The sequence below is a fragment of the Limulus polyphemus genome, unplaced genomic scaffold (assembly GCF_000517525.1).
Source record: "Limulus polyphemus unplaced genomic scaffold, Limulus_polyphemus-2.1.2 Scaffold376, whole genome shotgun sequence".
Classification (NCBI taxonomy): Eukaryota; Metazoa; Arthropoda; class Merostomata; order Xiphosura; family Limulidae; genus Limulus; species Limulus polyphemus.
This window is the reverse complement of record NW_013665986.1, coordinates 446380-459301: the sequence shown is the minus strand read 5'-3', so window position 1 is coordinate 459301 and position 12922 is coordinate 446380. Positions and strand designations below refer to the sequence as shown.

At 33.3% G+C, this 12922-nt stretch overlaps 1 protein-coding gene across 1 annotated transcript in view; it reads left to right on the top strand.

The window, feature by feature from the left end:
• Positions 1–258: 258 nt before the first annotated feature.
• Positions 259–12922, top strand: part of LOC106457810 (neuropeptides capa receptor-like) — a 61387-nt gene continuing 48723 nt past the window's right edge. Inside the window, exon 1 of the mRNA XM_013917260.2 lies at positions 259–552. Within this exon, the coding sequence (XP_013772714.1) occupies positions 300–552 (253 nt within the window). The 5' untranslated portion in view covers positions 259–299. The remainder of the gene's footprint in view (positions 553–12922) is intronic.

Here is a 12922-nt window from a genome sequence, read left to right as displayed (position 1 = left end):
TTTTTGAAGCCAAAGCAATCTGGTTAAAGAGTCTTCTTTTGTTTTGGAATTTTAACTCCGTAATTTCCTAGTAAAGTGAAGGCGTAGTGTGAAGTGTTAATCAACACAATTAAAGATAGAGCGTATTTACTGGAGCAACTAATTAAAAATTATGCAATAAATACTCGAACTTTTATTTTTCAAAATAGGAATAAATCATTCATTATACAACTTCTGCTTAGCAGACACGAGATTTACATGCCTGTTGTAATCTGAAATCTTTGAAAGCTATATAAACTTTCTTGGAACGTTTTTAAAGAATGGGTGATCATAATATCTCCAGTTTCTCCAACTTAACGGAGAAACAGTACTTGGAAGTCCGGATGGGACCTCAGCAAATATCTTCGGTCATCATTATACCTATTACCATTGTTTACGTCTTGATATTTGTGAGTGGAATCATTGGGAACATTGTAGTATGTCTCGCTATAACCAGAAATTCTCATTTTCAAACTCCAACCAACTACTATTTGTTCTCACTCGCCATTTCTGACCTACTTATATTAATTTTCGGTAAGTAATAGTTAAATTAACTTAAGTAAGTCAGTCATATAAAGATATACGTTAATTGTATACGTAATCGTCTAGACAGGACTTACAATGAGTTTCGAGATTATTTATATTTAGTATTATGTTAATTAGGTAAAGAATATTAGATTGGTTGTTTGCCAGATTAATATAGAGCTCAACCATTTCCTTGACGTAGTGTAACTATTTCTATATTAATCGGGCAAACAACCAATCTGTATACCAAGCGCCATATTATATTTCGAACTATTTCTACATTTCCACTATGTCATTATTATCGTATGAACATCGTCAATCCATATACATTATCTAAATAGTTACACTACGTCAAGGAAATGGTTGAGTTCTATATTAATCGGACAAACAACCAATCTAAATAGTTACACTACGTCAAGGAAATGGTTGAGCTGTGCATATACAACTAACGGCGTTCATACTGTCATTATGCCGTTGTAAAGGTGCATATACAACTAACGGCGTTCATACTGTCATTATGCCGTTGTAAAGGTGCATATACAACTAACGGTGCTCATACTGTCATTGTGCTGTTGTAAAGGTGTATATGCAACTAACGGTGTTCATACTGTCATTATGCCGTTGTAAGGGTGTATATACAACTAACGATGTTCATACTGTCATTATGCCGTTGTAAAGGTGTATATGCAACTAACGGTGTTCATACTGTCATTATGCCGTTGTAAAGGTGTATATACAACTAACGATGTTCATACTGTCATTGTGCTGTTGCAAAGGTGCATATACAACTAACGGTGTTCATACTGTCATTATGCCGCTGTAAAGGTGCACATACAACTACTTAATAATGTTAATATGGTAATTATGGTCTTATATAAATGTATATACAACTAGTGATCTAAGTAAGGCCCTTATGATATAGGATCAAAGGCATATAGAACCGTCGATATCAATATACGGTCATTCTGCAACTGTAGTAAGGTATATATAATTATAACCATTGAATACGGTCTTTGTTCTGTAGAAATTTATACATAGTTTTATCGATTTAATATCGTCATTATGGCACTGTAAAAATGTAAGTACAACTAACGATATTAATTCGGTTATTATAACACTAAATTAATATAGGTACAACTAGCAATGCTAATGTAGTCATTATGACATTCTAGAAGTGTATGCACAATTAGCGATGCTAATATGGTTATTATGACATTGTAAAAATGTATGCACAAGTAAGTAGTCACGCTAACGTGGATGTGACACTGTAACAAAAGAGAATCCTCAATAGCCGCAGCCATAATTAAATCTCAAAACGGTCAAGAGATGGAGCTATGAGCTAAAAGTTTGTTCTTGAAAAAAAAAACAAAAAACTAGCTATGCTAATGTGGACGTGATATTGTAAAAACGTATTTCCAACTAGCGAACTAATGGTGGGATTGACCGTCACATTATAATGCACCCACGGCTGAAAGGGCGAGCATGTTTGGTGGGAGTCGAACCAACGATCCTCAGATTGTGAGTCGAGCGCCCTAACCACCTGACCATGCCGGGCCATCTTGTGCTCATTATGACACTCTAGTTTGATGTTTTTGATATAATGTTCCCTTGTATTCAAAATGGTTTCGCCAATATACGCTATATAGTTAGTGGAAGAGGAAAATAACTTTATAAATCCTAAATAGAAATCCCCTTTCTAAAAACGTGAAGTGGATGACCTTGTTCCTTCATAATCTATTTATTAAAGTAAGCAGAGGCCATTCTGGGGGCTAGTCCTGAATTAGGAAGACAGAATCTTGTAGAATCTAATAATAAATGATTCTCTACGTTAACATTCAGGATGGCTGAAAAAGAAATATTTTTAATAAATTAGATTCGGTAATGGAAACAAATAAGGGTGGTGTTCACTAGCGTCCCCTCTCTCTATCACTTCAAAATTAGGGACGGTTACCACAGATAGCTCTCTTGTAGGTTTGAACGAACTATAACAAAGACCCAAACAAATGAGTAATGGCAATGAAGGAAACGCATTTGTTTTTCTTTTGGTGAAAATGTAGCTTTGTTTACGTGTGAATCAGCATTCTGAGCAATGATCAAGGTTGTACTACATGTAGTTGAAGCACGCACGTTGTTTGTACGAGTCTGAAAAGTATAACATCATTTCTTCCGACCTCTACTATATCTGTCAAATACAGCTGTCAAATCTCAAGCTGGGGTGTTTTTTAAAACAAAAATGGTGTGTTCTGTAATAACGAAATTACTACAGTTCTCGATGCTGAACTGTGACTTTTGACACATAAACTATGGAATATTATCTATTATTGAAAAGTGTTGTTTTTTCTCTCTCTCTTAGTTGAGGTTCGTATCCCCGTCCAACCAAACATGCTCGCCCTTTCAGCCGTGGGGCGTTATAATGTTCGATCAATCCCACTATTCGTTGGTAAAAGAGTAGCCCAAGAGTTGGCGGTGTGTGGTGATGACTAGCTGCCTTCCCTCTAGTCTTACACTGCTAAATTAGGGACGGCTAGCCCTCGTGTAGCTTTGCGCGAAATTCAAAACAAACAAACAAACCCTTAGTTGAAAGTAATAATATCGAATACAAATATGAATTTGAGCTATTTTTGTATGTTTTAAATAACGTCGAAACTATAAAGTAGTTTCAGTTGACATAAAAGACACAAGTATATTGTTTTTTGTAGAACCAGGATGGCTATGCCTACTGTCCCGTCGTGCCCTCCAGTGGCATAGCGGCATGTCTACAGACTTATACCTCTAGAAACCGGGTTGTGATGGGCGGAGCACAGATAGCCCTTTGTGTAGTTTTGTACTTATTAACAAACAATAACAACTGTGCCGTCGTATAAATATATAAATATAAACCTAAATGTTAAATTTCTAAAAACGATGAAATAAGAGCTTCTACTCGACTATGTTAAATGTTGAGATAGCGAGCACACTAAAATGTGAGGTAAAGATAAACGTTAGAAAATTACCTAATCTAAACTTCAGGACAGAAGGTTTTGCGAGATTATGTACTCTCAGTGTGCAACACCTATGTATTTATCCCATGTTTCAATTTGTCAAAGGAAAGTCAGGGAACTCTGAAAGACAGTTTATTTCGTCAACTGTATCAGACTTAGCTGAAGCAGTTTCTTGGTTACATTGTAGCCTCTCCCTAATAGATGGATACTGACAACATCTATCTATTGTTGCTCATCTTAAATTTCGATTTTTTTCTTTCGTTTGGCCACTAAATTTGTGTTCTTTTGCCGTAGTTCTCTAGGGAATTATCTCCTAGTGAATTTATATCGAATGAACAGTTAGAAAGACCTATCTCCATTGAGTTAGGAGCTTTGAATTCAAGATGAGTTGGACCAGTGGAAAAAATCGTTTTCCGGTTTGATGCGGTAAAGATGGTTGAATATATGTCATAGATTAATTATGTTAGTTTTAGATGACGAATTAAACTGACGATTATTCGTAATGCCCTCATGTTTTATATCCTCAATTGCGATCTGCAACAGTTTTAACGAGGTCTTAGAATGCATGATAAATACTATAACACATACCAACTGGTAGTATACGTCATGCCAATTACCTTATAATCATCAATGAAATGAACCCAAGTTTTATTAACATGCAGCTATGCTCCCCAGTAGCACAGCGGAATGTGTGCGGACTTACAACGCTAGAATCCGGGTTTCGATACTCGTGGTGGGCAGAGCACAGATAGCCCATTGTGTAGCTTTGTGCTTAATTACAAACAAACAAAGATGCAACTATTAGTAAATTATTGTAATTGTTTATTTATTGTAATTTTCATCAATTAGGAAATAATCAAATTTTACATTACTGGAGCATGTTTGTAGTATAGGGTAAATCACAGGTTACAAAATACTAGTAGCATTCAATCGCAATTTCCTCACACAGTGTTAATATATATAGTCCGTAGTTCGATAAATTTACTGTGATTGGAAAATAATATATATATATTTCTTTGCAATGGAAAAATTAAACAAATTAAAGAGGATTGTCTCAAAACTTTCTTAAAATAACAGATTTCCAAGTAGCTGTTGGCCTAGACCGTTTAAAACAATGACAACAGTAACTTTCATATTTTACTGTTGTGATTCTGGTGCATCCAGGAGGATCGTGGATTGAGTGTTTTACCAAATTAAATAGGCACAAAAAGTTTTACAACTGTCAACTTTGATACAACAATGAATTATTCCACTTTAAGAATTCGTAAACAAATTTGTATCATTATTCTAAACAAGAAAACATAATATTTAGATAATTTTCTACTGTTGGTTTCACCTTAGTGATCGATATTATGTATCGATTTTGCATTTTTTTTGCTAACATCTAGTGTTAATATATTCCTACTTGGATCGCATTCATCAAGTGTCTTCCCATTTCAAAGATCACGATCAGGCACTGATGGAGTTCCTCTCGGAAGGTCTCAGTTGCTTATGAAAGTTTAGTTTTTCACTATAATGTTGCTCGTTCTTTACAAACAAACATCTATTGATTCATTCTCCCGGATTAAATTAACTTTTGGAAACTTCAGCACTCAAAAATGTTTAATCTAGGAAATTTGGAGACATTTGTATAATTCAGGGACAAGAATCTAAGATAATATTCCTTTGGGTTACAGATAACGAAAAAAAAGTATTATTCACACAAAAAAAGAAAATCTCAAGAAAAATACACACGATTTTTTCGTTATTATTTTCTCAAAAGTACTTATTGTTATCTAATTATTTTATTATCATTTTTATTTCTATATTTTTACATTCTTTCTAACATTTTTAATTCCATTCATTAATCTTACATAAACAAAACGATGATGTAAAATAAAATCATAAAATAAAAATTTAAATGCATTTTTCTATTTCTTTTTTACGCAATCGAAACTTTTTTTTCCTGTTTCCTGAACATTTTATAGGAGATTTGCTGCTTTTATTTCATAGTGCAAGAACCTCCTACGTCGCTACGTAACAGCCAGTCGTTTCACTAGGCATGAAATTAAAATGAGTTGAATGAAATACGATTTTTCTCTCACCCAGATGAAACATTACATTTTTGACATGGGCGTTATAATCTTATTACTTTTTTTGTCGATTAGCTTAATATTCTCTCGAATCGATCTTCAAAACTTTAAGAAACAAAAAAGGCTTACTTTTTTTATATAGATCTACACCCAGAGTACTTAGACCAGTTCCGTTTTGTCAGCACTATATCTAATGCAATAAACTGTTGAACTTAAAGCAACCAAACATTAGCTGTGAGCTAATTCTAGGAAAGAAATGCTTCAGGAAAAAAACAAAAAACCTTACTGCATAGATATGCATGCAAACGGATACCAGTATAGGCTATTTGAATCTTATTCAGCGTATGAATATCTAAAGACAATAAAAATACGCCACCTACGATAACAAAATTCACACCTCTCATTGAAACGTAGTCAGTTGAACTTTGTTTCAAGTTCGTTTAGAATAACAGATAAAAAAGATGGTATTACATTAATTCAGAAAAGTACATAAAAACAAAAAGAATAATAAAAGCCACTAGGAGTTTTCTATTTTAATAAAAAACGTACAAATGAACGTACCAGAATACACATGCTACAAACTAGATGTACTTCCGCAGGTTAACCGAAAGTGTTCTGTTTCGAGAGTAAATAAAACCAGAATTATGAGTAACGAATAGTATTATTTCTTGCTTTTAAACTTAATGTAATGCTGTGATGTAGCCTAATTCTTCTCGTGATTCATGGCATGCGCTCGTTTCACTGACGTCACGACAGTACAAATTGCAGCATCAAGCGTCTTTATGTGACATCATTTTAGTGTCTACTGACTGAATGACAGACAACACACTACTGTATAGTGTTAAAGCAGTCGACCCCTCCACGTAGCCTTTGGCCCCCTTTTCGGGAAATAAAAATGCATAATTAAAGTTCATTTTGTGTACAAGTCAGATGATGGTCGATATGCGTACATGTCTACTAAACATTATTTTCTTTTGGTGAATTGTAACAAAAACATCACTAAGAAGGATTTACATAATTGTAGTTTGGACTCGGAAAATTTCATATATGTTGTTTATCTATTAAAACATTTGTTAAAGAAAACAGGACAGATTGTTATGCTATAAAACTAAAACCTTGCTGTATTAATGCACTTTCTTCTTAGAAATCATTTTGATGAATTTCTATTGTTTACATCGGGTTATGTGGTACATTCTTCGAGACCGAATGTTATACTTTGTTGTTTACTGAATAAGTGTGATATAAGATTTTTATTGTGAAACTGAGAGAATATAATGTTTCTATTGTCAACGCACAACTTCATCTTTGTTAGTTTCTGTTTTATGGTACGTAATGGCACAGACAACAACTTCTCTACGATGGTGTGAAAAACTGAGACGCAAAGTCGGGGTTTCTTCGAGTTGAGTTAGACGACTTCTTGAAAATTTAAATATATCCCGCTGCCATTGTTGATCATGGACTAGAAAAATGAGATGGATGTGGATACTTAATTGACTTTCTGATCTTGTCTGCTGATGTAAGTATATTAGAGAACATTCAGTGATGACGTAAGCCCTTGCTGCTGCCATGTGCTCACAAATACTCTGTATAAGTATTGATTCACTGTCGTGATGAATGCTGATGGATACTCAGTTGAAATACTGCTACTGTCTGCTGATGTGTGTGTGCATTGGAGAACATTCAGTGATGACGTAAGCCCTTGCTGTTGCAGTGTGCTCACAACTACTCTGTATAAATGTGACTGACTTTAAGTATTCATTTTTTCTTATGATACACGAAGAAAGGATCACACCTTAACATGTAAAATCGTGCGACTATTACGCACTGTCAGCTACCCAGTTAAGATTCTGAGACAATACAATAGTTACCTCATCAACTGGATAAGCATTTTGCACATTTTTTCTTTAAGTGTGTATTAATTCATACGTTCTTGGTAGTAGGGTTTTTCGACAATACTTCTAAACCCACTTAAGGTATGAAATATACACATACTTTAATATATTTTTTAATTGTATTTTGTATATATCTCACTAGTTAAAATCATTCTTAATAAAATGAAGGTGATATTATGCTCACTTAATAAATATTAACAAGTAAGAATTTTATTAGCCTTGTTAAATTCCCTTTGCTTTTCTTCATAACATATCCTGTCTAATCCCTAAACTAAAAAATTATAAGATAAATCTGTGCTGAGCAAGAACACAATATGCTGAAATGGAAATTAATAAAAAATCGAAATATGTGGTGATAATAATTTTCAAGTTTATCAATTTAAATCTAGATATAAACATAAAGTTTTAACATTAATATTCACAATGAAATCAGGAATTTGAAAATGAATTTATAATTTTATTACAGTTGTTATTTATAATAAGAAATCAGGAACTTAGCGCAGACACTACACAATGTTACATTTCTTGTAACAATGTAATAAGCTTGACTAAAGAACGTGCCTTTTTATACTTATAAATAATAATACATCAGGTATTTGATAGAGAAACACTTTTTAACCTAGATCTCATTATGAAAACAATAAGTGAAATAGATAAATAAGAAACGTTTAAAATATTTATAATGATAAAGATTTAAAACATTCTCATTTAGAGATCTATAAAACTTCTTAATCACGTGATCTCACACTGCTCATCATTTCAATTTTAACTTCTTTAGAGAATCTCCAAATCAGAATATGCTTCTTCTTGTATGTAAGAACTTTTGAAGGTTTTTTTTGTAATTGACTCCTGAGGTGTTAATTTAATGTCTAGAGCCTGATGTTAAAGAAAGAGATATATTCCTGAAGGTATTGAACACGTTTTACAGATGAAGTTCCCTTTGTAAATACAATATGTCACTACTTCTGTTCTTTTTTTTTTGTTTATGATACCTTTCTTTTCCGTTATTTTTCTGTTTATGGTACTTTTCACTTCTGGTATTTTTTGTTTATGGTACCTTGCACTTCTGTTATTCTTCTGTTTATAGTACCTTTCCCTTCTGGTGTTTTATCTTTTTCATAAAGCACAGGGTCCTTTTTAAATCCTTCCTTACACTTCATCTATGCTTTTCGTTTTTTGTGTCTCATTGTCTAATAGTTTCTTCGCTTTTGCCAGGATTCATCATGAATGTAATATAAAAAAAAATTGGTAGAATAAATATTTGAAGCAATTTAAATCCATTAGGGTGTAACTAATATAGAGTGCCTACTATAGATTACCCAAAAATACAAATGCGTTAAATTTAATATGTAATAGATATAGAATCTATACAAATATAATAGTACTGGCTGTTGTATGTCCATGTAATTACTTCGCAGGGTGGGGATGGATCTTCAACAAAATTGATATGGAGGTTCATTAGGTCCATGGGGAGGTACATACAATTTTCAGTTTTTCATTTTGCGGTTTCTATAGGCGTTTTTACCACTACTTCGCCCTCTGTAGATGGATCTTCACCAAAATTGGTATGAAGGTTCATTGTGTCCAGGGAGAGATAAATGCAAACTTACAGTTTCACATTTTGTGTTTTGCAGTTTTTATGGGTGTTTTTTATAATTATATATAAGGAAAGTAACTTTTCATGTCCTAAGATAACCTTTCATTAATCATGAATTTACATAACTTTCATCCAGGGAACTGGTACTCCAGCTAGTTAAATAATGAAAAATCAATGAGGATTAAAATGGACATATGAAAAAAAGTCTACTTTTGCTATTACGTGGAGAATTTAATGAAGTAAAATAGATGCTGTACGTTTTTACAAACAGGAACATTTACTCAATTTTGATTGCATATTTCAACTTTCTTCACCTCCATGAAATACATGTCATCTTCATAACTTGTCGAGAACATGGAGGTGATATTTTGAAGGTTTACTTCACATACTCTCTAACCTAAATATGAATGGAGTACATGTATTAGATAACTAAAAGTTAAGCTAATTTCCCTGTTCCTAACCAATTATATCTAGATAAATTGAAAAGAAAATAGTCAGGCCCGGCATGGCCAGGTGGTTAGGGAGCTCGACTCGAAATCTGCTGATCGCGGGTTCGAATCCTCGTCCCACCAAACATGCTCGCTCTTTCAGCCGTGGGGGCATTATAATGTGACGGTCAATCCCCCTATTCGTTGATAAAAGAGTTGTTCAAGAATTGGCGGTGGGTTGTGATGACTAGCTGCCTTCCCTCTAGTCTATTACTGCTAAATTAGAGATGACTAACACAGATAGCCCTCGTGTAGCTTTGCGCGAAATGAAAAAAAAACTGTTCAACGCCCTCGGGAAGTAACATGGGGATTAGATCCGAACGCCTAGAGTGCACGCTAAATTTAGTTTAGATTGACAAAAAAAACTAACCAAACCAAGAAAATAGTAAAAAATTCTTATCTGTAACAACTACCATAAACAGAATCGAAAATAGCTGCCTCCACCTTTCGTCTGTTTCACCTGAATGATTAAAAACACAAACTAGTGGGTGTTTAGCAGTTAAAAGCGTGGCCCATGTAAATGACATTAAAACCAGGAACACCACTTTAGTTTAACATTATAAATAGCAAATCACTTAATTTTTGAAAAACAACAACTTAATATTTGGAAAAACAACAACAACAACTAATTTATGGAGAGTTTAATGAAGTATAGTCATTTACATAACTTTCATCCAGGGAACGGGTACTTCAACTAGTTAAATAATGAAAAATCAATGAGAATTTAAAGGGACATATGAAACAAGCCTACTTTTGCCTTTACGTGGAGAATTTAATGAAGTATAGTATTGTCTATCTGATTCCGACAATCACATAAACAATGTTAAAAGAAATGTACTCCAAAGAACATAGTCACCTGGAGATGGGTACATGCCAAGGACTTGACAACTTCATGATATATTAAATTTCAATACGTAACAACGAAATATTTATTTTGAAGCAATTAATATCTACATATAAGAAAATGTCTCAAAAATATATTATAAAAGTTAGAAATGCAGTGGTAATATGAATTGTCCTATATTTGAAAATTGGTTATACAGTTTTGTATTGCTCATTTTACTTGCTTTAGTTCAGCAACTGTTTCACAGCGGGACAATTGTAAGCTTAAGGACTTACAACGCTAAAATCCGGGTTTTGATTTCTAGCGGTGGACATGGCAGGTGGCCCAATGTGGCCTTGCTCTGAAACAACCAAACAAATTATTTCAACATGTTAGGTTAACGAATCCAGTACCTTTTACTAAAACGGCAAAATCCTGCTTCGTTTTAGGTTTAAGATTAGTCATAACTATCAGCTTATTATTTGACACTGCTGTGCGTCCTTTATTCGGTTTACTACTACATAATTCTCTCTCAGTTTCATGTTTCACTAATCTCAAAGCTGTGCACACTGCTGTGCGTCTATTATTCGCTTTACTACTACATAATTCTCTCTCAGTTTCATGTTTCACTAATCTCAAAGCTGTGCACACTGCTGTGCGTCCTTTATTCGGTTTACTACTACATAATTCTCTCTCAGTTTCATGTTTCACTAATCTCAAAGCTGTGCACACTGCTGTGCGTCTATTATTCGCTTTACTACTACATAATTCTCTCTCAGTCTCATGTTTCACTAATCTCAAAGCTTTGATGCTTTGTTTTATCTGCGATTGCAAGTTTGGGGAGAATATTCTTAGGTTTATAAATATATCGATAGTAAGATTTAACAGCTTAAGATGTTATATTACTGTTTAGAATACATAGTATAATTAAAATTCATTGGCTCATATGTAAATGCTCAATGTTAAAAACTCAGTTTTCAATAAACAACGATTTATTTCACACATTTCTAAAAAGGAGTGTTTCCAGTCTCAAAAATACAATAAAACACCAAATAATTTAGTGTACAAGATAAAAGAAAAACCCGATGGGACTTATTATGTTACATATTACAATTTCAAATTGACTAAAACTGAGTTAAATTGTAATTTAGATTTAGTAGTTAGATAAATGCCGATATGTATCCAATTTATGATATTTGCCAACAAGATTGATACACACAGTTTCTTTTTTAAATAGAAATATATTTTAATATACAAACAATAATACAATAACAGTTATTACAAGTAATGATCTATGTACAAAAGATTTACGAACTTACAAACAATATTTAGTCTTCTATCTGGTCTGGAACTTCCGCTGAAGTTATATAATGTCCTCGTCAAAATACTAATGTCCGATGTGAATCCACTGAAGTTAAATGGTTTGTAATGTTCGAAATGTATAGATGATCCTGGTCAAATATCTGAAGTTTTCAGATTAATAAGCGTTAATCACAATTATAGCTTCCGAGGTTTATAGTATACCAACTGTAGCAAACTAGTAACACATACTTTCTTTTGGCGCGTCGCGTTGGTTATATTTATAGGCGTGAGGAGAGTTTCACGAAATTTCAGCTTTCGCAGCAATACTGACGATACATTGGTGTTTACGGACACACGTATATTGTTGATTCTTACACTCGAAAATCTTCTACAGCATAGTGAATAGACGGGAATTTCGCAATACAGATTTAACAGTATAAGTTGTGTACATTTCTAAATATGAATTTAACTTAAACAAACATTGATATTAAAATAGATATATAATAGTAAATCCGTCACAGACTGGAAACAGTATGACACACTCAACATGTTTCGAGATGTTTACTGCGTTACCTTTAGGAATATAATTTATAACCTTACAAAAAATCACCATAATACAATCTACATATAAAAGAATTTCACGCCGTCAGCTAACATTTCCATCAGGTCCATCATCTCGATTCAATACTAATAGAAGTATCCGTCTATTGGACGGGTGAAATAAAACTCGTTTGTAACAAAGGAGAGGAAATTGTGCTTCTATTTTGTTTTTCATAACATAATAAACATTAAATGTCCAATAAAAAATATATAGATACAAATACTGAAAAAACGACATGCTGTTTTCTAGAATTCTATCAATATGAAATTAGTTGGAGGAGGGTCCAACCCCTCTCGCGACCTTTCTCATATCATCCTGTATTACTGTGTCACGTTGTGTTGATTTGGTAGTTTTCCGAAATTAGATGGGGGATCTAACCCTCCTCATGTCCTTCTTCACGTCATCCTGTATCAGTATGTCAAGTTTGGTGCTGAGTGATCCTGAAATTTTTAAACGTATAAGGAACAGATATACAAACATATTGAGGTTTATTTATATCTATTATAAATTTACTCTTTCACATTTGATTATCTCAATAAATTCACGTGTATTCATACTAATGATATTTCAGGTTGTGGTTTTTTTCCATTGAATTGTGTTTTTAGTTTCAATAATATTTTCCA